Here is a 27,676-nt window from a genome sequence, read left to right on the forward strand (position 1 = left end):
AGGCAAATTTCTAAATTTTTTTTTTCAGGTAAAAAATCAATTTCTTTGAAATCAAAAAATTATCATTTATTCAGATTCACAGACATTACTAGACAAGCTATTGTAATTGTAATAATTATTTAAATTCATGAAAATATTTAATTTGATAAATCAATTCATTTTTGCATTCCACCTTCAATGCTTTCTGGGCCATAAAGAGCTGTACGTCCTTTGAATGTATCATAACGTTCTATACCAAGTATATGATATTTCCATCCAATATGACAAACAATAAATAGGGTCGTACCAACGAATAAATGTCGTTGCCATAATTTTGGAAATATACGTCGTGATTCTTTATAGAACACTGGACCGCCAGCCATAATAATTATTTTTAGTTTTGTAATTTCTTTCGTTTATATTCCTGTGTACGAGTATAATCACAATAAATACAATAGAAAAAAAATGGCGGTATGGTCACAAGAAAACGATGACGATATAATTGATGCAAAGATTTTTGTAGAAAACTTTGCTGTATTTTTACTGATGATTCCATATGATAAACATCCGCGAATCAGATGAATGAAAAACCTATCACACAAAATGACCTAGCCAGCAGAATTTTCCTATAAAGTTTCTCGTTTTGATTATCGAAAGATTTTTCGGCAAAACTTCCCAACAAACAAATTGAAATCCAAATTAAAATTTTTTTTTTATTTTTACAATTGCAATTGAAATTTTGTTCATAAAAAAATTAAAAATAAGTCGACCACAAGCCCATTTGATTAGTCATTATCACTTTCTTCATTCCAATCTTTGAGCCTGGCTCCGGTCATGAAATCTTCGGTTAATACGGGCCATTTTTTCTTGTTTGAATTCAAATTCTTTTTGTTTCTTGGTTTCTGAATAAAAATAATGAATAAAAATTTGAAATTTCCAAGAAGAAATTCTATAAATTACCTTTAAACTAGTTTTAATTCGTTCATCTTGCATCTCTTTTTCACTGAATTCTGTAAGAATTTTCGTTCGTTTACTTTCCGAACCACCAGCTTCGTTTAATTTATGTTTAAGAATTTTCTGTTTCTCACGAACAACATTGAACAATTGAACGACACCTTTAGTGGCAATCAATGTTAAATTTTTTTCTTTTTCACGATTTTCATCCACTGATTTCGACAACCATGTTCGAATGTTTTGTTGATCAATATTTTTACGTTGAATTGTATTATTTTTCGTTTGTCGCCAATGTTTTTGTTCTTTGATTTTATCATCATCATCACCATTATTATTATTATTAGCTATCGATTTACCTTGAGAATCGACAAAATCAATTTCATCGGCAATCGTTTGTTCGTTGTTTTCATATGACAATACATTTTGTTCTTTTTTTGCTTTTGATAAAATTTTTGAATTTTTATTCTTATTCAATATTGAATTCACCACAAACGCGAATGCTGGATTATTATTAGTAGTAGTCATTATTTTGTTATCGATGATTAATTTCGGTGATTAAAAACAACTGAAATGAAAATTAAAAATGAAAACAAACCAAAAAAAAAAACGAATGGACATGTTGTTGCCATAGAAAGCATGGTTTTTGAGTTAGAATATTTTTTCATGTTTTTTTTCCGTCAACAGATGGCAGAAAATTTAATTTATTTTGGCGCTATCAATATTGAGCATGCTCGAATCGATTTACGCGGTTTTTTTAGCATTCGGTCGTCAGTATATGTATACATGTGTGCTGTGCATACAAAAATCCGTTGACTTTTTTCGAATTCAATAATCATTTCATTTCAGTTTTGACCTTAATGTTGATCAAATCGTTCTGGCAAAAAATTTTTTTTTTTTCGTTTACAACTAAATTTTTTTTTCATTTTTTTTTGATTTCATTATTATCAATCTACAAAAAAACATTCACACATAATCAACCAATTAGTGAGATTAAAAGAAAAAGACGACGATATCAATCTTTACCTTATGGATGATTTTCGCAATAATCGACCTCCGCTAAAGGTTTGTGTGTTTGTCATTCGATTATTGATCATGAATTGATTAAATTGTTAATGATGATTGTTGAATCAAAATTCAAGTACTTTTCATATAGAACATATCTTTAGCATCATATCAAGTGTGTTGATGATGATGAAAATTCATGGTTTCATCATCGATTAATTTTTCATTATTGTAATTAGTTATTAATATAGAAAAATTCTGATCGAATGAATCCACATTCGATTAATAAAATCTTAGAATGTCAATGAATTGTTTATTTTGTCTGCAACAACGAAGGCAATTGTTTTTTCAATCAAAATATTTTTTTTATCAATTTGTCTTCAGAAATATTGTAATCAAATTATTGAATTGAATCCTTCGATAATCAGCTAATTTTCTAATTTTTTTTACACAGGCGTTGAGTAGCCAAAAACGTGATATTGAACAAATTTATCAGAAGAAAAGTCAATTAGAACATGTTCTGTTACGACCAGATACCTACATTGGATCCGTTGAAAAAGAAACCAAGGTAAGATGTCTATTAATCATTAAGAATTCAGTCATTTAATTGATTTATATCTTATCATCATTAGCAAATGTGGGTTTATGACAGTCAAAATGGTATGGTTTTACGTGATATTTCATTTGTGCCTGGATTGTATAAAATCTTCGATGAAATTGTTGTCAATGCTGCCGACAATAAGATTCGTGATCCAAAAATGAGCTGTATCCGTATCGATATTAATATTCAAAACAATGAAATCAGCGTCTATAATAATGGCCGTGGTATACCGGTTGTTATACATAAAGAAGAAAAACTGTATGTTCCATCATTGATTTTCGGTCATCTATTAACATCATCAAACTATAATGATAATGAGAAAAAAGTTGTTGGTGGCCGGAATGGTTATGGTGCTAAATTGTGTAATATTTTTAGCACAATGTTCAAGATTGAAACATCATCACGGGAATATAATAATTGTTTTTCACAAATATGGAAAGATAACATGCAAACGGCTGAAGAACCAATCATACGACCATCGAAAGGTGAAGATTTCACCCGTGTGACATTTAAGCCTGATTTGAAAAAATTCAATATGACACATTTAGATAAAGATATTGTCGATCTGTTCAGTCGTCGTGCGTATGATATAGCTGGCTCATCAAAAGGCGTGAAAGTTTTCCTCAATGGTGAATGTCTCCCTGTTCGTGGATTTCAAAGCTACATTAATATGTTTATCAAAGATAAAGAAGATGAAAATAATGAACCATTGAAATTGGCACACGAAGTAGTAAATGATCGTTGGGAAATCGGCCTTGCTTTAAGTGATAAAGGTTACCAACAAATTAGTTTCGTAAACAGTATAGCTACAACACGTGGCGGCAAACATGTTGATCATGTTACTGATCAGATTGTTGCTAAATTAATCGAAACAGTCAATAGGAAAAGTGGAAAATCAAAAATCGATCTTAAACCACATCAAATACGCAATCATCTGTGGGTTTTTGTTAATTGTCTTATCGAAAATCCAACATTCGACTCACAAACGAAGGAAACGATGACTTTACAAAGTAAAAATTTTGGATCTAAATGTGCGCCTAGTGAAAAGTTTTTCATATCAATCATGAAAATCGGTATCGTGGATTCAATCCTTAGTTGGATTCGTTTTAAACAACAAACTGAAATGGACAAGAAATTGAGTTCGAAAAAAATCAGTAAACTTAAAGGTATACCGAAATTGGAAGATGCCAATGATGCGGGAACAAGAAATTCACTGGATTGTACCTTGATATTGACAGAGGGTGATTCAGCTAAATCGTTGGTTATTGCTGGATTTAGTGTCGTGGGACGTGACAAATTCGGAGTGTTTCCATTGCGTGGAAAAATGTTAAACGTTCGTGAAGCCACCCATAAACAAATCATGGAAAATTCCGAAATCAATAGTTTGGTCAAAATTCTTGGGTTACAATATAAGAAGAAATATACAACCATTGAAGATTTGAAAACACTCCGATATGGCAAATTGATGATCATGACTGATCAGGACCAAGATGGTTCGCATATCAAAGGATTGCTTATAAATTTCATCCATTTCAATTGGCCATCATTGGTTAAATTGAATTTTCTCGAAGAATTTATTACGCCTATTGTAAAAGCGAGTAAAGGTAGTTTCAAACGTGCCTTCTATTCGCTACCCGAATTCGAAGAATGGAAACAAGAGACATCAAACTACAAATCTTACAAGATAAAATACTACAAAGGTATTTTTTTTTATTGATTTTGATTTTCTTTATTAAATTTTTTCTTTTGTTTGTCCAAAGGTTTGGGTACTTCCACATCGGAAGAAGCCAAAGAATATTTTTCTGATATGAAACGCCATCGAATCAAATTCCGTTATGATGATGAGGACGATGATAGAGCAGTGGAATTGGCATTCAGTAAGAAGATGATCGAAGCAAGAAAAGAATGGCTCACAAAAGGAATGGAAGAACGTCGTCGAAGACGTGATAATGGTGAAAAAGAAATCTATCTTTACGAACAAAACACACGTGAAGTTACGTATAAAGATTTTATCAACAAAGAATTGATTCTTTTCTCCAATATGGATAATGAACGATCTATACCATCGTCGGTGGATGGATTTAAACCTGGACAGCGTAAAGTGACATATACTTGTTTCAAACGTAATGACAAACGTGAAGTAAAAGTGGCCCAATTAGCTGGATCGGTTGGTGAATTGAGTGCATATCACCATGGTGAAATGTCTTTGATGTCAACCATTATCAATTTGGCACAGAATTTTGTGGGAAGTAATAATATTAATCTACTTCAACCACTTGGCCAGTTTGGAACAAGACTTCAAGGTGGCAAAGATGCTGCTAGTCCTCGTTATATTTTCACATGTTTAAGTCCATTGGCAAGGAAATTATTTCCACCATTGGATGATCCATTATTGGCTTACCAGTATGATGATAATCTAAGAATTGAACCTGAATACTATGTTCCAATCATTCCAATGGTTTTAGTCAATGGTGCAGAAGGTATTGGCACCGGTTGGAGTACCAAGGTTCCTAATTATGATCCACGAGCTATTGTTGATAACATTAAACGAATGCTTCGTAATGAAGAACCTTTGGAAATGAATCCATGGTATAAAGATTTCAGAGGTACCGTGGTGAAAGTGGAACCAATGAAATATGTTATCAATGGTGAAGTTGCCATTTTGGATGAACAAACTATCGAAATTACAGAATTACCGATACGTACCTGGACTCAAGTTTATAAGGAATCAATTTTGGAACCAATGCTACATGGTACGGAAAAAAGTCCTGCACTCATCAATGACTATAAAGAATATCATACCGATACCACTGTCAAGTATGTTTGATTTAATTTTTTTCTCGAGGTTCAATCCTAAAATTTTTTTTTGTTTTTGTTTAATAGATTTTTAGTTCAAATGAATGAAAGTTCAATGGAAAAAGTAATGCGAGATGGCATACATAAAGAATTCAAATTACAAACTTCAATGTCAATTTCATCGATGGTTTTGTTTGATAAAAATGGTGTTATTCGACGATATGAATCACCTTTGGATATTTTACGAGAATTTTTCTCTCTCCGTTTGGATTTCTATGTTCGACGCAAAAGATACTATGAAGGTATGCTTGAAGCTGAGGCACTGAAACTTGAAAATCAAGCACGTTTCATTTTGGAAAAAAATGACCAAAAAATCATCATGGAAAATATTAAGAGAAAAGAATTTCTCAAGATATTGATTGAACGAAAATATGATTCGGATCCTGTGAAAGCATGGCGTAAGGAATTTAATATCGATCAAAATGAACCCGACACCACGTCAAATAATGAAAATGAAGACATTGAAAATGATGATAAAATGCCTGAAACGGAAGAGGAGAAAAAACATGATTTTGACTATCTTATCGATATGACAATGCGAACAATGTTAAGAGAAAATGTTCAAGAATTATTGAAAAAACGTGATGCCAAAAAATCTGAATTAGAAGAACTTAAACGTTCCACGCCGGAAATGCTTTGGGAGAAAGATTTGAATGCATTCCTTGAAGAACTTGAACGTGTGGAAAAAAATGAACGTGAAAATGCGCTGAAAGGTATTCGTCCAAAAAAATCGGCTAAAATTACGGCAAAAGGTTTGAAAATTTCAAATTTGGCTGATATCTATAAACCAAGTGAACTGGCTGATCGAATTGAACCGAAAATAGATTTTGAAAAATATCAACCGAAAAAAGAACGGGTAAAAAAATCGAATAATAATAAAAAAGATAAGAAAAAGAATAATGATGATGGCGATGTGGATGAAGATGTGGTGGAATTATTGCCAAAACAGCCGGTTAAAAAATTAAAACTTAAACAAACGACAATTAATTTTGGACAAAAGAAAACAAATGATTCGAAAATGAAAAAAGATGTTGAAATTGAAAAAAAGACAACTGTAGCCGCTACATCATCATCTTCGGTATGTTTTTTTGTTGTTAAATTTTTTTTTCAATTTTTAAATGACCTGTTTTTTTCTTTTTGTTGTGTAGACTACAAATGAAAAACGAAAATCTGATGAATTTGATGATGAAATTGTTGGCAAATCGACAAAAACTATTGCAAACAAAAAACAAAAATACATTATGTCATCAAGCGATGATGATGATAATTCATTACAATTATTGGCATCACCAACACCGAAACAGCCATCACGTCGTGTTCGTAAAGTGACAAATTATAAACAAATTTTCGATGACAATGATGAATCGGATGATGACTTTCATGATAATGACGATAATGATGATGATGATGATACAGTTGAGTCAGATGATTTATATGAAATTGATGATTGAAAATTTTTTATTTTTATTCCAACTAATCCACTATTAATTTACTACTTATTAATTTACTACTACTTATTCATTCAATTCAATTCATTCTCATAAAATAAATATTTCATTTTTCAAAAAAAAAACATAGTGCCATCTTCCGATGGCCATTTTTTTTCATCCCGATTCCCTATCATTTATCGGGATCATTAATCCTCATGAGTATATATGAAATACATACACCACATCATCATCATCATCATTGTAAATGGATACAACTATGGTAACAAACAACAAACCAAAACACATACATAACGTAAGTGATGAATGTTGATAGAGAGAATGGCATTTTTATTCAATGAATTTCATATATTGATGATGATGATATGGTTTTTTTTTCTTTTTGGTTGCAACCAGCCAACCAAAAAAAAAAAAAAAAAAAAAATTTTAGGTTGCCTAAAAACCGAGATAAACTATAGAGAGAGAGAGAGAAAGAGAACTTCTAGAGAGAAAATTCTTTCTCTTGCATTTCTCGTTTATGTTTGCGTTACATTTACATTGACTATATCGTCGGTCGGTCGATCGTCGTCGTCGTCGTGGTAGCTGGTTTCTTGATCATCATCATCATCGTCGTCGTAATCATGTATACTTTGTGTTGTTGTTGTTGTTGTTTTGTGAGTAATAATAAGTATATAGTGTGTATAAAGCCAAACCAAGCCAACTTGTCGATTTTTTTTTGTTTTTTGAAAAAAGGAAAAAATCATTTGCTAAAAGTTTTTTAACAACACATACACACACACACACACAAATGCCACAAGTAATAATAATCTCAAAAAATCAATCAAAAAAAATTTTGTTTTTGTTTTATTTGTGCATCATCATTGAAATTGGCATCAGCATCTTGTTTTTTGTTTTTGAAATTGGAGCACAGTATTGTGTGTGTGTGTGTGTTTGGAATTTTGGTTTTCTTTTCTTTTTTTTACAATTAACAAATTTTTGATCCAGAAAACTAGTATTTTTTTTATTTGGCCTAATTTTTTTTTATATCTACGATGTGATTATCGATATCTCAAGATTATTTGATTACCGGCAAATTTTAATTTTTCATTTTTTAAATTTCAAGTGGATTAAATTATTTTTCGTACACAAACACCGATAGAAACAATGGAAGAATTTATTGGCCTATCTACAGGTGATTTATTTGTATATTCGTGTGCATGTGTGTGTGTGTTTTTAATGTTCAATTTTCAATGATTTTCAGATGAAAGTCTCATGTCAAATAATTCAAGTCTCAGTGGTGGTGGTGGTGGTGTTGGTGGTGTCGGTATTGGTATCGTTGGTGTTAATGATGATCGTAATATGAATACAGTATTTATGCGTTTTGCTGAATTGGAAAAAAAATTATCAGATCAAAGTGATGAAATTGTTTGTCTAAAAAGTACATTGGCCGATGTATTACGACGATTAAATCAACTTGAAGGACGTGGTATGTGATATTCATTATCTTATTTCCTGTTTATTTATATTCATTCATTTTTTTGTGGTCCCACTCAAGCCATTGTAACCACATCATATCATCATCTATCACCATCTTCTAGTCATCATCATCATCAAAATAGTAATGGAAAAAATGTATATAATAATCGTGGTAGCACAATATATTCAAATAAAATTCATGGCAGAAATTTATCAACATTATCCAATGGAAGTGTCCAGAATAATAATAATAATAATGAACAAATATCATCGCTATATCCATCTAATAATCATCGCCGCTATCTTTCATCTACCTCATTACAATATGATATGACAACGCCGGCAGCATCACCACAATCGAATCATCATCATCATCATCATAATAACAATCATAATTATCGTTCAATATCATCAATGAATCATTCAAAATCATTAATGAGAATGAATTCTGGTTCAAATCTAAAATCAATGAAAAGTTGGTCAGCAAGTCAAGATATTCGTTTTTCATCCATCGTTGATCCAAATGTCAAGTATGTAATTTGTTCAAAAAAACCATCGAAACGATTTAAAATTTTTTCCTATTTCGACATTATTAACCTGACCTTAACTGAGCAAACAAAACAACAAAAACATTCGAATTATTTTTCAAAAAATTAATTGGTTTTTTTTCTCTTCTCTTATTTATTTAGCAATCTAAAAGATTTCCATTACAATCAAGGTATATATTACATTTCATTGAATTTTTTTTCATTTCACTGGAAATTATTTTTTTTCTATTTTCCATCTAAACACATAGTGGAAGGAGTAATCAAATTCAATATTTGTGATCGACAAATCATAATCAATATACCAACGGATCTATTGCAAACATATACGATTAAAAATGTAACCAGTCCACCGTTACAACGATTAAAACTTGAATGGGCGTAAGTTTTTTTTTTAATTTTCTGGCAATTGTTTTTGACATTTTCAAACATTTGTTTGTTTCATTACTACCAGTTATGGTTATAGAGGACGTGATTGTCGACATAATCTATATCTATTACCAACTGGTGAAATTGTCTATTTTATTGCAGCTGTTGTCGTGCTTTATAATATTGACGATCAAATTCAACGTCATTATAATGGACATACAAGTGAAATACGTTGTTTAACTATACATCCAAATAAATTATTAATTGCCACTGGCCAGAATGTCAATCAAGATAGGTATTTTTTTCCGAAAAAAAACTTTGATTGATTGATTAATCATTTTTTTTCTCATAGTCGATTTGAAAAAAGGCCACATGTTCGAATATGGGATTCAGTTAGTTTGAATACATTGCATATTCTAGGACAGAATGGTGAATTTGATCGTGGTGGTATTAGTTGTATATCATTTTCAAAATTTGATGGCGGCAATTTATTGTGTGTTGTTGATGAATCCAATGATCATATGGTTTCGTTATGGGAATGGCATAAAGGATTGAATGGTCATAAAATTTCTGAAGCAAAATCAACATGTGATGCTGTATTGGCTGCAGAATTTCATCCAATTGAAAAAAATATATTAATCACAATTGGTAAAGGTCATATTCATTTTTGGGATATTGAAGGTGGTTCATTGGCGAAAAAAATTGGATCGTTTGAGGTTTGTCATTTTAACTTTTTTTTCTTCTCAAACCGATCATCAAATTCATTTTTTTTTTTTTTTTTTGCTATACCCAGAAACAAGATAAACCAAAATATATTCTTTGTATGACATTCAATGATGTTGGTGAATTGTTAACCGGTGATTCTAATGGCAATATTATCGTGTGGCATCAAAATTCTGGCAGAATGATACGAACAATTTTCAATGCACATGATGGATCGATATTTGATATCTGTACATTAAAAGATGGTACAATTGTAACCGGTGGTGGTAAAGATAAGAAAATTATTGAATGGAATGCAAATATGAATCGTACCGGTAGAGAAGCAAAGGTATTCCTCTATTCACTTAACGACCAGAAAATGATAAAAAAAAACTTTTTTTCAATAGCTTCCCGATCAATATGGTGGTGTACGAACATTGACCACTGGTAAAGGATCAATGTTGATTGTTGGAACGACAAAAAATTGTATTTTACAAGGAACAATGTCATTGAATTTTTCATTGGTTATTCAGGTAAAATCCAATTTCCTTATTCAAAACGATGTGATTAAATTTTTTTTTTGTTTTTTTCTTGAAAATAAAACAGGGTCATACTGAAGAGCTTTGTGCACTTGCCATACATCCAACACAGAATCAATTTATAACCGGTGGTTATGATAAAAATATTCATCTTTGGGATACAATGTCACATTTGGTTGTATGGAGTAAAGATATTGGTGAATCGGTTCATGCATCATCATTTTCACCTGATGGTAGTATTATAATCATCAGTACAATGACCGTTGGACGTTGGATGGTATTGGATTCGACGACCAGACAATTGATTTCCATGCATAATGATGGATCGGATTTAATTGAATGTATAAAATTCTCACCAAATGGACGTTATGTTGCACTTGGATCACGTGATAATAATATCTATGTTTATCAAGTTAGTGATGAATATCGTAAATTCAATCGAATTGGCCGTTGTTCCGGCCATACATCTTATGTAATCAGTATAGGTAAGTGGAAAAACATTCTGCTGGAAAAATCAATTAACTTGCTCGTTGATTAATAGATTGGGATACATCCAACACGTATATACAAACAACATCGATTCTATTTGAACATTTATTCTGGAATGCATCCATTTGTCGACAATTGAATAATGTATCAATTGCACGTGATTTAGAATTTGTTACACATAATTCAATGATTGGTTTCAATGTATTTGGTGTTTGGCCTGATAATTTTGATAATGGTGGTCCATTCATTAGTACAATGGATCGATCACATAATTGTAAATTATTACTAACTGGTGATGATGTTGGACGTTTGAATCTATTCACATATCCATCATGTCAACCAAAATGTTTACATCATTCATATGTTGGACATACTAGTACAGTACCGAATGCAAGATTTTTAGCAGATGATAGCCGTATCATATCGATTGGTGGTAAAGATTCAAGTATTTTACAATGGTCGGTTACATAATCATCATGATCAATAATAATGAACAAAACAAATCAGTTTCATTTTCATTTTTTTTTATTGCTAAAAGTAAAAATTATTTATTCAATTTTTTTTTCATATCATACAAAAACATATAAACAAACATATTGATCTATATATTAATCATTGTGATTTTCTTCGACGATGCCTTGGATGTTTTTTTTTCATCATTTTTTCTCATCATCATTGTCGATTGGTTCAAATCCTTTTTCAATTTTGTCTTTAAATTTTAAATATCTATATTTACGATTAAAATGTTGTACCCATTGTTGTGGACAATCAGTTTCGAATAATGATTTCAATTTTTTACATTCATCTGGAATATTATTATTCTGATTTTGATCATCATTATTTTCATTCTTTACATTCGAATGTTGATCCAAACAATGCCAATATTGATCACGTGAAGCATAACATTTAAGACGATTTTCTTTACGTGGAAATGATGACATTGTTTTTCTTTTTCTTCTTCAGAATAAACACAAACACATACAATCAATAATTTAATGGCAGTTTATTAATTGATTTTTTTTCCGGTAACTCTTAACCAAACAACAACATTGAAATTTTTGTCTCATATCATATCATGTGTTTTTAATGCCCGATTTTGTGTAATGTAACGATATCGATGAACGTAACTGTATATGCTAAAGAGAAAAAAAACGGCATTCTAAAATCAACCATCATCATCGTCATCATCATCATCATCGTTATTGATGATTTAATAAATGAATGAGATCGAATGTTGGATTTCCTTAATTTGTAAATTGATATTTCAGCAAGATTTGCTTTTATCTTTCATCAATTTTATTGATGATGATGATTGTGTGTTTGTTTTGTTTATCATCATTATCATCATCATCATCACATACGTATGACATCAAGACACAACTTCTATAAATAATATTAATTCGATCAATCAATAATCATGATGATGATGATGATGATCACTTTACACTGCTACTACTGCTAGTCGATTGGTAAATAATAATTTGAAATTTTTTTTTTTTTTTTTTTGATAATCAAAATTTGCCTTTTTTGCTGTTTTTTCGATTCCTTTTTCTTCTTCCATTTCAAAAGTATATCAAGTTCCATTGATGAAATTTTCTAAAATTGAAAGTTATCAATTTACATTTGAACTTTGATATATAAATTTTTTTTTTCGTTTTCACGAAACACGCACATCCAATTTTGAAGCCACTTTTTTTTGCATTCGTGTCTCATTTTTTTTTCTTCATCATCTTCTTCGTCATCGTCGTTGTGACAACACACACATCCTGAATACATGAATTTAAATTGTTTGCTTTTCAATGTTTTTTCTTCTTGTTGATGAGATGATAAAAAATTAACAAACCAAATTTGGCATCGTTTAACATTTTTAACTGAACGAAAATGGCTTCTTTATTCAATTATAAATACCTTAATCATAATCATCTGAAAGGATTCGAAAATTATGTGGTAAGTGGATTTAGTGGATTATAAAAATAATCGTAAAATTCATAATTTTTCTTTCTTTCTTTCTTCTCTGCCATTAGTATAATTCCAAAGATACTAGTCCATTGAGTAAATATGTTATGCATCCATTCTGGAATGTTGTCGTCAAGGTTAGAGAATTGATTTTTTTTTTGTTTGGATTTTGATGATTTTTTTTCTTCTTCTTGCAGCTTGTACCAATGTGGATAGCACCAAATGTACTTACTTTTGTCGGTTTTCTTATGACAGCCGGTAATGGTCTATTATTGAGTATATATGATCCAGAATTTTATGCATCAAGTGATTCATATCCACAATTTCCACCAATACCCGATTGGGTGTGGATCGTTTGTGCCATATTTCATTCAGTGGCACATACATTAGATGGTATTGATGGTAAACATGCTAGACGTACAAAATCCTCAGGACCATTAGGTGAACTGATGGATCATGGAATGGATAGTTGGACAGCATTTTTCATTCCATTCTGTATATATTCAATATTTGGTCGTGCCGATTATTCTCAATCACCATTTCATATGCATTTTATTTTCTGGACAATTTATATTACATTCTATTTATCACATTGGGAAAAATATAATACCGGCATCCTATATTTGCCATGGAGTTATGATGCATCACAGATGGCATTATTTATCATGTATCTGGTAACCTATTGTTATGGACATCAAATTTGGAAATTTACCGTGCCCATTTTGAATTTAACTTCGGGTGAATTTTTCGAAGTTACATCTTATGGTAATTATTATCATTTGTTGTTTACACATGTATTTATTGATTTTGTTTTTTTTTTTAATTTTCACTACCAGTAACCAGTTTTCTATTATCGATTCCAATGGCATTCTATAATGTTTATACATGTCAAACACCTAAACAGAAAACATTTTATCAATCATTTAGACCATTAATCTCATTGATTGGTCTATTTATAGTTTCAACATTGTGGGCAAAATTTTCACCAATGAATATCATTGAAGTAGAACCACGAACATTTTATTTTATGGTTGGAACTGTTTTTTCCAATATTGCGGTAAGAATTTTCTTTCGACAACAATGAATAAAAATGAAAAAATGTCTAATTTGTTTCTAATTCTCATTCCATATAATTAGTGTCGTTTGATTGTAAGTCAAATGTCATCAACGAAATGTGATTTAATCAATTGGTTTCTATATCCATTAACAATATCGACATTGTGTGCAATTATTGGAAATATTGATCATCAACAAGAATTACGTTTATTACGTATCAATGCCATTATTTATACAATATTACATTTACATTATGCCATATGTATCGTCCGTCAAATGTGCCATCATTTCGGTATATATTGTTTTTCATTGGATCGTCCGGAAAAAATTAAATCACCTGAACAAGAAAATTTAGGTAAACTTAAATCTAAATAATAGATACGAATGAATGAATTCTGTTGTTGTTGTTGTTGTTGTTTTGATCAAACTGATCGATCAAAAAAAAAAACGAAAAAACGAGAACAAAACAAATTCATTAAAATCTGTAAATTTTGCTGCTTTATTTTCCTTTTTCCTATTGTTTCGACAAACCAACAGCAACAATAATCTTGTTCAATTTGCTCATTTTTTTTCATTTTTTTTTGGAATCCACTATTTTTAAAAAATTTATATTTCCTCATTTTTTTATTATTTTTTTTTTTTGATCATTTTAAACATTAAAGGAATTTTTTGAAAATTTTTCTTCTTTGCCTGACACTTTGATCCTTTTGATCTTTCATTTTTCCTCTTCTCTTTTTTTTCCATTCTGAAATCTATATATTTCAGATTAATTTTCAATCAATCAATCAATCAATATGATTAATAATTTTTTTTCTCCAATTTCTCTCTTTCTCTTTTTGATTCCAATAGTTTGAAAATTTCTTCACTGTTCGAATTGAGAAAATTGTTGTTGTTTTGTATGAAGACGACGATGGAATTTTTTTTTTGTTTGTTTGTTTGTTTAGTTTGGCGAAATATTTTGTAAAAATTCTCTTTTTTTTGTGTTTTTTACCATTTCCAAATGAATTGGAATATTCACCACCAATCACACACACATTGGTTATATTTTATCGTCGGCCAATTTAATCTTGAACCCTTTTTCAACTATTTTAACGTCAACTATATATAAATATTACTATAACTACTCAAGTGAAAACAAAACAAAACAAAAAAAAATTCGAATTTAAATCAATTCAAAAATCACACACACACACACGCACAGCGTCATCTATCTATTTATTCACGCACACATGAAAAATAATTTTGATCGAATTGTTTTGTTTGTGGTTGTTGTTGTTGTCAAGAAAATCGCACAATTTTTCTCTTCTTGTTTTCAAATTATTCAATAAAATATTAAAATAAATTCAAATAAAAAAATTTGATTTTTAATACGATATCATAATGATGATGAAAAGTAAGATGTGAAAATGGCTGAAAAAAAAATCAATGCGCCACGGTAACTAATTTTTATTTAATTTTTTTTTTAAAAATGAATTAATTATATCAACCAATTGACAGTGAACAAATGAAAATGAGAGCAATTCAACGATTCATCGACATAGATGTTTCCGATCGATAATAATAGCCACTTGCAATTTGAAAACGAGATGAAAAAAAAATCTCTCAACTATAAATATAAAAAAAACTAACTATAGCCTCAAACGATGCAAAGGTATATGTTACTTTTTCTTTCTTTCATTCATATTTATTACATTACCACCACATAAACACACATACACACTAATGACAATGACTATGATAATGATAATGATGTAGATTGATGATTATTCCAAGTAGTTTTTCTTTTTTTGTTTTTTCAATTAAGATATAAATGATGATTGTGGCCATGTTGATGGTGGTGGTGGTCGTCGTCGTCGTTGTGGTTGCCATTATCAACAATTATAAAAGACTTGTGTGTATGGTAACAACAAACATTAGCAGAAGCATTGGATAAAAATGGCAAAAAAAATCGTTTTTTTTCTGCGTGTGTTTGTGTGCACGAGCGTGTACTATTTTCGCAACTAGCCATCATCATCATCATTTTGATCTTCATCATCATCATCATCATCATCAACAACAACAACCAACCAACAACATCAACATATGCATTGAAAATTATTGGCGGCCTTGAGTGTTTAATTGGAAAAAATTTTGTTAAAAAAAAAATGCGACTACATTCTAGCAACAACAGCAGCACAACACACATATACACACAGACAGAAAATACGGCATGAAGCATACGCACACAAACACGCAGATGCTGGTTATAATATGGCTGTTGCTGTTGTTGATTTGGTTTTGAGATGATGATGATGATGATGATCCAGATTCGATGATGATGATGATGGTGATGATGGTAATTTGAAGCCGCTAAGAACAAAAAAAAACAAAACAAAAAAAAATAACGACCACGAATGAACTTTAGATATTAAGAAGAAGAAACAAAAACAAAACAAAGAAAAAAACACCGAATCTCTCTGTGTGTGTATAGGTGGATGGTGGTAAATGATGATGATAATATCCGTGGATTATTGAAACGAAACGAAACGAAAAATTTTTTATCAATCGAATGTCTGTCTGTGTGTGTGTGCCATGTGTGACATCATTTCCGAATGACTCCTTGAAGAAAAAAAATTCTCTTTTTCTTTTGTTGGTTGATTTTTGGTTTTCTTCTCTCGAATCAAATTCATTTCACCATTCACAAATAAGCTACCGTTGAAACGTGTGTTCGGGTTTTTTTTCAAAAAAAAACCAAAATTGAATGTTCGTTCAATTCGGGCCGTTTTTTTTCTTTGATTTTTCATTACATTTTAATTACAGGTAAGTAAAGATTTAGATTTGTTTTTTTGAAATTTTTTTTTATTTTTCCAATTAATTTAATGTGTAGAGATTCGAAAGTTGCCGATCAACACACACATATGGTCGATGATGATGATGATGATGATGATGATGTTTTCCACATATTTTATTTGATTGAATCATTTGGCTGATTGATTGATTTATTGGAAAAAAATGATGAATATTGTTATGGATGATGATGATAATAATGATGGAAAAAGTATTTGTCAATCAATTTCTAGTACATTATTGACACCAACTACAACGACCACATCATTATCTTGTTTGAATATTCATGATAAAAATAATGATAATTTAAATCATCCACCTGTGGATTCAACAACAACATCATCATCATTATTATTGACATCAGATGATGATCATCATCATCAAATTGATAGACGAAAAAATGATAAAAACAATGGCAGCAACAGTAGCCAAAGAAAACGACCAATCAAATATCGTGCAACTAAACGGCCCGAATCTGAACGACGATTTCAATGTGATCAATGTGAAAGTAAATTGTTTTTGGAATTTTTTTTTCGGCAATAATTTATTCATTTTTTTCCCACTTCATAAAGGTCGATTTTTTACTCAAAAAGATGTGAAAAGACATATGGTTGTACATACTGGTGTTCGAAATTTTCCATGTCCATTTTGTAAACAAAGATTTGGTCGAAAAGATCATTTGGTTAGACATGCGAAAAAAAGTCATGATCAAGATACAAGATCATGTAAAAGACGAAATACTAATAATACTGCTAATGACAATTCAAATGTCCAAACATCAACAACAACATCGACACCGACAACATCAACATCGATTATGACGGCAAAAAAATCGACGAAAAAAACATCAATCGTTAAATTGAACAAAACCAAACCAAAACAACAACAAACGGATAATTACCAACAACAACAAATACAAATAAATACTTATTCGACTGCCTCGAATTCTACCTCATCATCATCATCTGCATCTGCATCAGTAACAGCAACGATGACATCGACAATCAATAATTTTCAAGTGAATCTTATTTACTTTAATAATAACAACAATAATCGTGATTCCACTACTACCTCATCATCAACAACGCCATATGTAACAAGATCTACTAATGATAATAATAATTCGGCAATTAATATGTTTACTCATCATCATTCTACCTCAACAATGCCAATTGAATCATCTTCATCATCATCAACGATGATACCTTCGAAAATTATTTATGACAACAGTGGTACAACAGCCACAATGTCAACAACAACATCATTAACAACAATACCAACACAATCAACTCCATATACTATTACATCAAGAAATCATTATGATAGTAATTCGGTCAATTTTGATAATAATAATTATTCACAACATTATTCATGTTTACAACGACAAGATTATACAAATTTAGATTTTAATAATCCAGAATCGATTTCAAACACCACCACTGCTACCAACAACAATAACAATACTACAGCTGCTTTAGAAAATTATTCAAATATTATTGATCATCATATGCATCATGGTGATGGTTCACCAGTTGGTGGACATTGTTTCTCATTATCTCATCCACAACAACAATCTCAATTAAAGAGCTCAACAACAACATTATGTCCGAATTTTTCATTAAATCCAAATGAAGCAACAACACCATCATTCTGTCTACCATCAATTCCACCTTTGCAACAACAACAACAACAAACATCTTTGTTAAATTCTCGAACTCAACCTCCTACTCTTTCTCATCATCATCATCAACATCAACAACAACATTTACATCCTCAACATCATAGCTCAAATCAATCACCAGTAATTAATACGGGTCAAAATACATCATCTGAACATAAACCAGGTTTCATAATGATGTCATCATCTGCATCATCGATTAATTTTAATCCAATTGACGAAATGATTTTTAATCAACCACAACAGCAACAACAACAAACGGCAACACAAGTTAGTCTATCGAATAATAATTTTCCATCTACCTCAAATCCAACTTCTACTACTACTATTCAATCGTTAATCGATGAAACATCTCAGGAACGATATCATTTACATCATCATCAACATCAACATCCTCATTCCCATCCACTTCACCATCATCACCATCATCATCATTCTCATCATAATCATCGTGATTCATCTTTTGATTCTATTTGAATTCAAATTGTTCTTGTTCAATTGATAAGAGAAAAAAAAAATTTCTAGAAAAACGAAAATCCCGGTTATTGAAACTTGTCTCAATTATTATTATCATTATATCTTATTGTTTCTATTGAAATTCTCATTATTCTTGTTCTTATTAATTCACATCTATACTATACAAACGCAAATTACCCGGTTCTTTTTTTTATTTTGTTTTTTTTTCATCTCTACAAATTGTTTTATATATGAATCATTGAATTTTGCCTCTTGAATTCTTATATCAATTCATATATCGTTTATTTTTTTTTTGTCAAATCAAAGAATTTATTGGAAAAAAACTACCTCTTCAACCGAAACAAACAAAACAAAACAAAACAAAAAATCTTTAAGCAAAAAAAAAAAATGACAAATTGAAAAATTTGCCTAGTCTTTTTTAAAATGAAATATTTTATCAAAAAAAAAGAAAGAAAAACATTGTGTGATTATTTTAAAAATGTTACTAATCGACGACCTTAAAAAACATATAGATCAACAAACAAACAACCCGGTGCTTTACATATTTTTATCTTGTGTGTGTTGTGTTTCACACACAGACACGAATATACCTCTTTTTCAATGTTAATCTCCATATGTTGTTCACTTGATAAAAAATAACCAAAAAAAAAAGTTTAAAATTTCAAAAATTTTATTTTGTCTATTACAAACAAACACACACAAAATATATTACTACACCTCTCAAATGTCAACAGAAAAAAATTTACTATTTTTTAGAAATCTTTTTTTTTCTCCATCTTGCCTTTGGTTTGTTTTTTTTGGACAATTGATGAATTGGAATGATCCACATTTGTTTATTTTTTTTTTTTACTTTTTATTTTTTCTTATCGAAATGAATTCATTATTATTATGATTTTTTTTTCAATTAAAAAATTTGAATTATTTCATTTTCAGCTATCATTTATATGCCATTGACATTTTTGTTGGTGGTAGTGGTGGTGGTCGATAATAAGGTTTCATCATTAATGAACGTTTGGTTATTGTTTGTTTATCAATACCATTACCATTATCCACAATATTACAACCATAATGATGTTGATGATGATTATGATAAAGAAATTTTCCAGATTTCAAATGAATGCCATTATTTGAATTATAATCGATAAATTTTTTATCATTTTTAAATCTTGATAAATAATTGTCATCAATATCGATATTATTATTCATAATTAAAAAATTATCTCTCAACGGATACAATTGTTGTTTATGATGGTGGTTTTGATTATGAATCGTCGTTGATGATAATATCGATGATGATGTTGAACATGATTTATCCACCAATTCTTTAATTTTGATATCATTTTTATTACAATTTGTAAATAATTGATTTCGATGATGTAGTTTATCATTATCGATTATGGTGATTGCATCAATTTTATCATCATGATGGTGATGATTACATAACAACGATAATGATGTTGATGATGTGTTTGTTGAATCCATTTTAATTTGGGCAGATTTTAATGTTTGCGAATTCTGATGCCGAAGACAATGATGATGGTGATTGGAATCATCATCATGAATTACACCCAATTCACGTAATTGTTGTTGTCGTATATCATCAAAATAATCCTATGTATGGTTGTCATGAATGGTGAGTAATAAGAATTCAGAATATAGAATTTTTTTTTTTTGCACAGAAAACAAATATCATCATCTCATACCGGTACTAGAAATCTTTTAATCTCCACTAATGCTTGACTAATACGTTGATAGGCTTCTGGTGCCGTTGCAATGGCAGTGATTTCAACATGTAAATTTTCATTCAAATGTGAATATTTTGGATCATTTGTTTCACGCAATTCTTTTTCCTGATAATGATTTTTTTCAGTGAGATTAGATACGAATTTGAATGAAAAAAATGGATAGCGCTTACTTTTTGTTTATTTTTCATTGATCCACGTCCAAGAATTGCCATTTTGGTTTGCGTTTGTTCCTGTAGCCATTTTAATGAATTTCCTTTTGGGCCAAGTAATTTGCCGACAAAATTATACTAACAAAAAAAATTTTTCCCAATGATAAATTTAAATTTTTACAATTCATAAATCATACACATACATTTGGATGATCATCAATGGGAACCATTACTTTGACCTGTAAACGAATTGGTTCACCTTTATGTACATCTAATGTAATGATTGGAAGATTTCGTTGAATTTTTTGTTTACTATTTGAAAAACCATTACAATTGGCAGCTGTAGCTGCTGTTGTTGTTTGTGAATCATTAGTCGATGTATCTGAATCATCAAAATGAACACCATTATTATGAGCCATCTCTGCATGTGTGCGTGTGTGTATGTATGTTGATGGTAAACAAAAACAAACGAAACAAAACAAAACAAAGACAATTAGTCAGTGTAATGGGCGATTATTTTCAGAAAAAAAAACCAATTATCAATCACTAAAGATAATTGCAACAATAACAAAACAAAATAAACGAAAATCGAATATTTGACCAGTGAAAATGATGATGAGTAGGAGTTTTTTTTCTATTCGTCGTTGTTGGCAACAACGTTTTATTGGTTTTAGTTGTCCACCTATTGATAATCATCATTGTTGACTTACTTTTCCACCTTGAAAATGGTTTCACAACAGCAACAGGAATCAATTGATGAAAATCAATCGAAGAAAGAAAAAAAAATTCATGAAAAAAAACTCGATGATGTATGTTGAACGACGACGACGACGACTATATCGACACAGGAAGTAGATCAATCTTCACATCAAATCATTTTTATGAATAGAAAAATCAATTGCAACGAAAAAAAAATGAAGAAAATGATGCTGACGAAGAACACCACACAACGAACAACGACGAATGAATGTTTTGATAATGATGACGATGATAATAATGGTGGTGACAATGAGATGAATGAAAAAAAAAATGCAACGACAATCTATTCTTCTGTTTCATTTGTTCTCAATTAATTTGAATTGATCATTTTCATTCAATGGATGATGACAACAGAAATGAAAAACTTGAAATGAATTCGTAAGGTATGTTTGTTTGTGTTTACAAAAAACAAAACAATTCAAAAAAAAAACGACAAAATGAATTGAAAAATTCTCTTTTTTTGTTTTGTTTTGAGAATGCTCAAATGAATTTGCACACAACATACAAACACACACACACACCCACGAAAGTTTCAAAGTTTGATTTTCAATTTTTTCATTCCTATCTAATCAAAAACAAAACAAAACAAAAAATTCAATTCGTTAATCTCCACTACAACGTTTTAGCTCTTTGACAGTATGTATATCAGTTGTGTGTTTGTGTCCATACCTCAAACACACCTGAATGGATTTTTTTTTTTACTTATTTCTGATGATTGATCTAGTTCCGCCCTTTCTTATTTGATTGGATTTTATTCGATTCAAATAAAAAAAAAACGATCCGTTGACGATGATTATAATCTCAGGAAATTTTGTTTGTCTATTTCATCGAGAAAAAAAACATAGATTTTTTTTTTTGACCAACAGATACAACAAAGTTGGTCAAAAAATAAAAAAAAACTGTTTCCATCCACTTATTATTTTTATATATCATTCATGACATGAGAAAAGAGAAAAAAAAAGAAACGATGCCAGCCATATATATTGCCAGAAGCCATCTATTATCATTTGATCAATCAAAAAAAAAATTTTTTTGTTTTTGTTTCCATCCATTTCATTTCATTTTTTCATTTTGTTCTGTATAGAGAAATGAATGGTAAGGAAGCCATATCGAAAGAAAAGAAAAAAAAAACATTTGTGATTGATTTGTTGTAGAGCAAAGAAAATGAAATGTAAATGCAAACAAAAGAGATAGATAGATAGAAAGAGAAATCGAGCATATTAAAATCCAATCAAAAATCGGTGAATAAATCTCATTTTTTTTCCACCATGCCAATCAATGATTGATTGGCACACGCACACACACACACCAAACTAATTCATTCAAATTCATATCATAAATTTTGGTTTTTTGTTAGGTTTCCAGTTTTTATTTTTATTATTTATTATCATCATTTAATCAACAAATCATTCCGTCATTCATAATGATTGTACGATCATAATTGCGTAATGAATCCAATTTATGTGCAATATGTACAATGGTCGTTTGATTGAATATAGTATCGATCAGTTCATCCAATATTTTGCCAGTTTCATTATCAATATTTGCCATTATTTCATCCATACAAATAATTTTACATTTATTCAATACTGCTCTTGCCAAACAAAATAAATGCCGTTGACCAATACTTAGATTCATACCATTTTCACCATCTATTTGGCCATCTAAACCGCCTAATGAATCGATTAAAATGTTTATTTTACAATCAAACAATGCTGTCCATATTTCATCATCACGATAACGATGTTGTGGATCTAGATTATCACGTATTGTACCATTGAACATGAATGCATCCTGTGGTATGATATGTATTCGAGATCTATTTGTTGAACAAAGAAAAAAAATTATGATGGATCAAGAATTATGATGACAATTCTCACCTAATAGTTTTACGATTAATTGATTTTAAATCAACGCCATCAACGTAAATTTGACCAGTTTCAATATCAACCAAACGAAATAATGTTTGAAATAAACTGGATTTTCCTGAACCAGTACGGCCAATAATGGCCACATGTTCACCGGCACCGATTTCAAATGAAACATTTTTCAATACTAATGGTAAATCATTTCGATAACGCATCGATACATTGTTGAAACGAATATTTCCTTCGCTAGGCCATGATACATCCCATATTTGTGGATTGTCATCACTGTAATTTTCTTCCTTATAATCATGAAGTTTTTCAACAAGTTTTCGAATCCTTTCAATGGAAATTAAATCCAACTCTGTTTGTGTGAATGCTTGAAATGCACCATTCAATAGATTTGTCAATGACAATGAATAAACTAGTGACAATCCAATTAAACTTGAATTAATTGATTGTTGTCGATTATAATAATGAATATAAACAGCAATAAATGCAACTGAACAAGTGATTATGGCACCAATCATTTGTAAACGAAGATTTAGCCATTGTTGAATGGCATTGATTGCATATTGAACACGATTATAAATGTTGATTTTTTCATAAAATTCATTTTTAAATCTAAAAATTTTCAATGGAAAGAAAATGGAAAAAATTCAATTAACAAAACCGAATCGTCGATGAAATGAAATTCATATACCTATTGTTTTGCCTGTATGAACGAATAATTGTCAATCCTTGTATGGTATCATCCAACTATCAAAATAGAATTGAAATTAGCATAAAATTTACATATAATCAAATTTTACCTGTGAATAAATTGGTGATAATGTTGTGGCAGAAATTCGTTTCAATTCACGTGATGTTTTACGATAATATTCTTGTATCATATAATATGGTATTGTAAGCACAATGAATACGATGCTAATCCATGGCATACCATAAATGGTTACGAATAAACCAATTAATAATGATGATAATTGTGCTAGAAATATATTCAATGTAAATGGTAATGCATCATCAACATTGAACATGTCGGATGAAAAACGATTGATAAGAATGCCAAATGAAACAAGATCAAACAATAATGTTGATGTTTGGAATAATGATTCTAATAATTGATCATGAACATTGATAGCAGCTTGAACGCCACCATATGCGAATAAAAATGCACGAATTAATGTTATGATTGAATTGCCAATACCAATCGCTATGAATATGAAAAGATAAAACATTGTGGATGATGAGCCATTGGATTGTTGTTCATTTTGTTTGGTCGATGATGTCCATATTGAAAGCCAAAAATCCGATGCACTACGTGTAATTTGCATCAAACAAATTGACACGATAATCATTGTGAATAGAAAATAACCAATTGAATAAATGTAGCCAATGTAGACGGTGAATTTAATTTTTCCATGTTCACGTTCTTCTTCTAATTCTTCATTCATTTCACATTGATCTTGTTGTTGTTGAACTACCATTTTTTCATTATCAGTTTCATTTCGATCCGGTTGTTGCGATTGATCCAACATTTCATCAAAATCAATTAATCGATCAGCAGATAGATATGAATGTGTTATACGACCATTGTCCATATAATAAATGATGAATGAATCTTTCAGATATTCAATATGATTTGTGACCAAAATGACTGATTTATTTTTCAATATGGAAAGAAAACATTTTTGATAAATTTTTCTGGCCACTTGTTGATCTAAACTGGCAAATGGTTCATCAGCAAGGTAAACAGAAAAATTCTGATATAATGCACGTGCTAATGTTATTCGAGATTTTTGTCCACCAGATAAAGTGGCGCCATGATTGCCAACGATAGTTTGATCACCATGAGCAAATTGTTGAAAATCTTCTCGCAATTCACAAGCATCAATAATTTCATTATAAAATTCCATATCGAATGTTTTACCAAACAGAATATTCTTCCTGATGGTTGTATCTTGAATCCATGGTTCTTGTGATACATAACCAATACCTCGATGTCGACAACATTGATTAATTCGAATTGTGCTGCTGCCACCACTACCATAATCATCATTGATTTTATTCAATTCATTCAACATGGATTTAATCAATGAAGATTTACCACTACCAACACGACCAGTAATGCCAATAAATTTTCCTTTCACTATTTCGACATTAATGTCTCGAAGTTTAAAACTCTGCTGCTGCTGCTGTTCATCTGAATTCGAATAACTAAATGAACAATTGTTACATTGAAATAATATATTTTCATGTTCATTAATCCATTCAATATCTTCATCTGGATTTTGTTCCGATAATCTATAGAAACGATTTAATCTTCGTAATGATACCAATGATTCAATCAAACCATTCAATATCCATGGTAATGCATTCAATGGCATTATTAGCATACCCAATAATGCTAATGTTGTGAAAACTTTACTTGATGTCAATTGATTATCACCATTGAACCAAACATATGTTGTAAATACTAACGATGAAATGATGACCGGTGTTGTGGCCCAAAAATATACACATAATGCATCTAAATATTTTCTATATTTCAGATATTTAATTTCATTCAAACGTAATGATTGAATCCTCGTGAAGAATATCGATTCCCATGCATGAAATTTAATGGTACGAATTCCTTTCAAACATTCACTCATTAATCGTATACGTTTATCTTTCCATAGCATTAATTTTTCGCTTAATTTTTTAATACGATCACAGATTAATTTATTGATTGGTATCAATATGACTATAAATATAATGGCTGATATAAATACCAATTGTACTTCAGTATAAAGAAGATAAATTGTAATAATCAATTGTATTGGTAATGATATGAATTGAAATAATGATGGCACTAAATTGATTACACGTTCAACATCCGTATTGGCTAGATTCAATATTTGTCCAGTATCAAATTGATTCATCAATTGTGTTTTACGACAACGTAATAATTTATTATAAGTCATCATTATCAATATGGTACGTATTTTCAATGCAATTTTACTCATTTGAAAATTAAAATATGAAATGCATACTGTATTCAATAATGTACAGATTAATAGGCCGGTAGCAAATGTGAAACCACGTGTTGTTTTCGGTACATTTTCGTCATTGTTTTCCAGATATAAAAGTAATCGATTTAAAAAAATTGGAAATAACATGTTCATTGCATCGGCAAATAATTTCAACAGTCCTAACAATAGAAAATGGCCATAAAAATGTGAAAAAATATAACGAATTAATGGTCGTTTTTTTCTTCCGTGATCACAATCAAGATATGCAAGGATCGATGGATTCAATGTGTGTGCTGATAATGATTCGGGCAATTTGAAAAGATCATCACTTGAATTAATTTTTCGATAATCATCATATTGACCTTTTTCAAGTAAAGGAGATACCCAAATGAAAAATATTTGTGAAATTATCGATTGATGTTCATCAGATTCAAAGGATTGATTATTATTTAGCTCTACAGAATCATCATTGATCAATAATTGTTGATCAATTGATTGTCGTTGTCGATCACTGGTGATAATAATAAAGAACAAGATGTGTAAAAACCAACAAACACATGATATAAACAAAAGAAACGAAAGTCGATTATCACTGTCATCGAAATAGCTGGTTAAACATTCTGAAATGTGCAATAAAATGACCGAAAACAAAACAAATTTCAATGGATAATTTTTTGATTTTTGATCATATCGACTGGTTGAAAATTGAAAACCATACACGATGATGGTAAAAATTTTCATCAATGCTGCAAGTTTTACGGTGATGATGGTAATTCGAATATTCATAATAATAAACATTATGATTGAATTGCAAATGATTATCACCGCTAAAAGTATTGATGCAATTGAATGAATGCATTTTTGTCGATGTAATGATGATGATGATGAATGATGATTTGAATTCGTTGTAAAGCTATAGAAACCTAATTGATATGAACAATAAATCAATAAACAAAAATAGATTGGTAGAACAAGAAATGTTTGTTGAAAACAATCATCTAGATGATAAATATGATTAGAATGATGAATAATCGATTGTTGATTAGAATTATTGCAGATAAAATTCAGATTCATTGTTTGTTATTGAGATCCGGTGTTTGTTTTTTTTTCAAAAAAATTCATCTGGATTTTTTTTTTGTTTTGTCAACCAGATTCCAATATTGTCGAAAACAAACATATACATGTGCTGTCATCTAGAATTTGTTGTTAGAA

The 27,676-nt window shown here is 30.0% G+C and overlaps 8 protein-coding genes across 12 annotated transcripts; 4 read left to right on the forward strand and 4 right to left on the reverse strand.

Moving 5' to 3' along the window:
* Positions 1–40: 40 nt before the first annotated feature.
* Positions 41–1,593, reverse strand: LOC124494922 (RRP15-like protein). Its single transcript, XM_047058212.2, has 2 exons — positions 940–1,593; positions 41–881 (listed from the first exon to the last, which is right to left on the reverse strand). Exons 1-2 carry the CDS (start codon positions 1,456–1,458, stop codon positions 765–767), a joined length of 636 nt encoding a protein of 211 aa, XP_046914168.2. The 5' UTR covers positions 1,459–1,593; the 3' UTR covers positions 41–764.
* Positions 753–6,965, forward strand: LOC124495093 (DNA topoisomerase 2-alpha-like). 2 transcript variants are annotated; one of them, XM_075735740.1, is made up of 7 exons: positions 753–991; positions 1,919–1,995; positions 2,390–2,503; positions 2,568–4,236; positions 4,297–5,353; positions 5,420–6,470; positions 6,541–6,965. In XM_075735740.1, exons 2-7 carry the CDS (start codon positions 1,960–1,962, stop codon positions 6,841–6,843), a joined length of 4,230 nt encoding a protein of 1,409 aa, XP_075591855.1. In that variant the 5' UTR covers positions 753–991; positions 1,919–1,959; the 3' UTR covers positions 6,844–6,965. The 2 variants fall into 2 exon arrangements, with proteins under 2 accessions (XP_075591855.1, XP_075591854.1); XM_075735739.1 differs by lacking the exon at positions 753–991 and having other exon boundaries at positions 1,714–1,995.
* Positions 6,966–7,305: 340 nt separating this feature from the next.
* On the forward strand, positions 7,306–11,722 carry LOC124494676 (echinoderm microtubule-associated protein-like 2). The gene is made up of 11 exons (XM_047057930.2): positions 7,306–8,011; positions 8,081–8,305; positions 8,375–8,825; positions 8,985–9,013; positions 9,092–9,221; positions 9,295–9,504; positions 9,562–9,925; positions 10,003–10,260; positions 10,319–10,444; positions 10,518–10,935; positions 10,992–11,722. Exons 1-11 carry the CDS (start codon positions 7,984–7,986, stop codon positions 11,408–11,410), a joined length of 2,658 nt encoding a protein of 885 aa, XP_046913886.2. The 5' UTR covers positions 7,306–7,983; the 3' UTR covers positions 11,411–11,722.
* LOC124494988 (cytochrome c oxidase assembly factor 6 homolog) lies at positions 11,452–12,037 on the reverse strand. The gene has a single exon (XM_047058296.2). It carries the CDS (start codon positions 11,878–11,880, stop codon positions 11,596–11,598), a length of 285 nt encoding a protein of 94 aa, XP_046914252.1. The 5' UTR covers positions 11,881–12,037; the 3' UTR covers positions 11,452–11,595.
* Positions 12,038–12,060: 23 nt separating this feature from the next.
* LOC124494788 (ethanolaminephosphotransferase 1) lies at positions 12,061–15,307 on the forward strand. 2 transcript variants are annotated; one of them, XM_047058067.2, is made up of 7 exons: positions 12,083–12,408; positions 12,509–12,886; positions 12,964–13,032; positions 13,093–13,660; positions 13,732–13,952; positions 14,033–14,306; positions 14,801–15,307. In XM_047058067.2, the coding sequence occupies exons 2-7, from the start codon at positions 12,821–12,823 to the stop codon at positions 14,803–14,805; spliced, it is 1,203 nt and encodes a 400-aa protein (XP_046914023.1). In that variant the 5' UTR covers positions 12,083–12,408; positions 12,509–12,820; the 3' UTR covers positions 14,806–15,307. The 2 variants fall into 2 exon arrangements, with proteins under 2 accessions (XP_046914014.1, XP_046914023.1); XM_047058058.2 differs by lacking the exon at positions 14,801–15,307 and having other exon boundaries at positions 12,061–12,408; positions 14,033–14,627.
* An 18-nt stretch (positions 15,308–15,325) lies between these two features.
* On the forward strand, positions 15,326–19,857 carry LOC124494725 (uncharacterized). Of its 2 annotated transcripts, XM_075735742.1 has the most exons (4): positions 15,326–15,386; positions 15,449–16,750; positions 16,818–17,285; positions 17,350–19,857. In XM_075735742.1, exons 3-4 carry the CDS (start codon positions 16,943–16,945, stop codon positions 18,930–18,932), a joined length of 1,926 nt encoding a protein of 641 aa, XP_075591857.1. In that variant the 5' UTR covers positions 15,326–15,386; positions 15,449–16,750; positions 16,818–16,942; the 3' UTR covers positions 18,933–19,857. The 2 variants fall into 2 exon arrangements, with proteins under 2 accessions (XP_075591857.1, XP_075591856.1); XM_075735741.1 differs by lacking the exon at positions 15,326–15,386 and having other exon boundaries at positions 15,388–16,750.
* Positions 19,852–21,673, reverse strand: LOC124499558 (uncharacterized). 2 transcript variants are annotated; one of them, XM_047063483.2, is made up of 5 exons: positions 21,537–21,673; positions 21,030–21,247; positions 20,848–20,964; positions 20,636–20,782; positions 19,852–20,543 (listed from the first exon to the last, which is right to left on the reverse strand). In XM_047063483.2, the coding sequence occupies exons 2-5, from the start codon at positions 21,243–21,245 to the stop codon at positions 19,869–19,871; spliced, it is 1,155 nt and encodes a 384-aa protein (XP_046919439.2). In that variant the 5' UTR covers positions 21,246–21,247; positions 21,537–21,673; the 3' UTR covers positions 19,852–19,868. The 2 variants fall into 2 exon arrangements, with proteins under 2 accessions (XP_046919439.2, XP_075591861.1); XM_075735746.1 differs by lacking the exon at positions 21,537–21,673 and having other exon boundaries at positions 21,030–21,097; positions 21,158–21,343.
* A 1,258-nt stretch (positions 21,674–22,931) lies between these two features.
* On the reverse strand, positions 22,932–27,647 carry LOC124494667 (ATP-binding cassette sub-family C member 10). The gene is made up of 4 exons (XM_075735738.1): positions 24,263–27,647; positions 24,154–24,209; positions 23,466–24,074; positions 22,932–23,404 (listed from the first exon to the last, which is right to left on the reverse strand). Exons 1-4 carry the CDS (start codon positions 27,536–27,538, stop codon positions 22,984–22,986), a joined length of 4,362 nt encoding a protein of 1,453 aa, XP_075591853.1. The 5' UTR covers positions 27,539–27,647; the 3' UTR covers positions 22,932–22,983.
* Positions 27,648–27,676: the final 29 nt, after the last annotated feature.

Source organism: Dermatophagoides farinae, chromosome 2 (assembly GCF_024713945.1).
Source record: "Dermatophagoides farinae isolate YC_2012a chromosome 2, ASM2471394v1, whole genome shotgun sequence".
NCBI classification, from domain to species: Eukaryota; Metazoa; Arthropoda; class Arachnida; order Sarcoptiformes; family Pyroglyphidae; genus Dermatophagoides; species Dermatophagoides farinae.

What these genes read in the sequence shown, in the direction of transcription:
- LOC124494922 (XM_047058212.2), bottom strand. Translation starts at nt 1,458, where the DNA reads ATGACTACTACTAATAATAATCCAGCATTCGCGTTTGTGGTGAATTCA. An exon ending in GAATTAAAACTAGTTTAAAG is followed by an intron (nt 882 to 939) that starts GTAATTTATAGA and finishes ATTTTTATTCAG; the next exon opens with AAACCAAGAAACAAAAAGAA.
- LOC124495093 (XM_075735740.1), top strand. Translation starts at nt 1,960, where the DNA reads ATGGATGATTTTCGCAATAATCGACCTCCGCTAAAG. An exon ending in CCGTTGAAAAAGAAACCAAG is followed by an intron (nt 2,504 to 2,567) that starts GTAAGATGTCTA and finishes TATCATCATTAG; the next exon opens with CAAATGTGGGTTTATGACAG. An exon ending in CATACCGATACCACTGTCAA is followed by an intron (nt 5,354 to 5,419) that starts GTATGTTTGATT and finishes TTTGTTTAATAG; the next exon opens with ATTTTTAGTTCAAATGAATG.
- LOC124494676 (XM_047057930.2), top strand. Translation starts at nt 7,984, where the DNA reads ATGGAAGAATTTATTGGCCTATCTACAG. An exon ending in ATTTATTGGCCTATCTACAG is followed by an intron (nt 8,012 to 8,080) that starts GTGATTTATTTG and finishes AATGATTTTCAG; the next exon opens with ATGAAAGTCTCATGTCAAAT. An exon ending in ATCGTTGATCCAAATGTCAA is followed by an intron (nt 8,826 to 8,984) that starts GTATGTAATTTG and finishes TTATTTATTTAG; the next exon opens with CAATCTAAAAGATTTCCATT.
- LOC124494988 (XM_047058296.2), bottom strand. Translation starts at nt 11,880, where the DNA reads ATGTCATCATTTCCACGTAAAGAAAATCGTCTTAAATGTTATGCTTCA.
- LOC124494788 (XM_047058058.2), top strand. Translation starts at nt 12,821, where the DNA reads ATGGCTTCTTTATTCAATTATAAATACCTTAATCATAATCATCTGAAA. An exon ending in TCTGGAATGTTGTCGTCAAG is followed by an intron (nt 13,033 to 13,092) that starts GTTAGAGAATTG and finishes TTCTTCTTGCAG; the next exon opens with CTTGTACCAATGTGGATAGC. An exon ending in TTTCGAAGTTACATCTTATG is followed by an intron (nt 13,661 to 13,731) that starts GTAATTATTATC and finishes TTTCACTACCAG; the next exon opens with TAACCAGTTTTCTATTATCG.
- LOC124494725 (XM_075735742.1), top strand. Translation starts at nt 16,943, where the DNA reads ATGATGAATATTGTTATGGATGATGATGATAATAATGATGGAAAAAGT. An exon ending in TCAATGTGATCAATGTGAAA is followed by an intron (nt 17,286 to 17,349) that starts GTAAATTGTTTT and finishes CACTTCATAAAG; the next exon opens with GTCGATTTTTTACTCAAAAA.
- LOC124499558 (XM_047063483.2), bottom strand. Translation starts at nt 21,245, where the DNA reads ATGGCTCATAATAATGGTGTTCATTTTGATGATTCAGATACATCGACT. An exon ending in CCATTGATGATCATCCAAAT is followed by an intron (nt 20,965 to 21,029) that starts GTATGTGTATGA and finishes TTTTTTTGTTAG; the next exon opens with TATAATTTTGTCGGCAAATT. An exon ending in TTAAAAGATTTCTAGTACCG is followed by an intron (nt 20,544 to 20,635) that starts GTATGAGATGAT and finishes AACCATACATAG; the next exon opens with GATTATTTTGATGATATACG.
- LOC124494667 (XM_075735738.1), bottom strand. Translation starts at nt 27,538, where the DNA reads ATGAATCTGAATTTTATCTGCAATAATTCTAATCAACAATCGATTATT. An exon ending in TCATACAGGCAAAACAATAG is followed by an intron (nt 24,075 to 24,153) that starts GTATATGAATTT and finishes GAAAATTTTTAG; the next exon opens with ATTTAAAAATGAATTTTATG. An exon ending in ATTAATCGTAAAACTATTAG is followed by an intron (nt 23,405 to 23,465) that starts GTGAGAATTGTC and finishes TTCAACAAATAG; the next exon opens with ATCTCGAATACATATCATAC.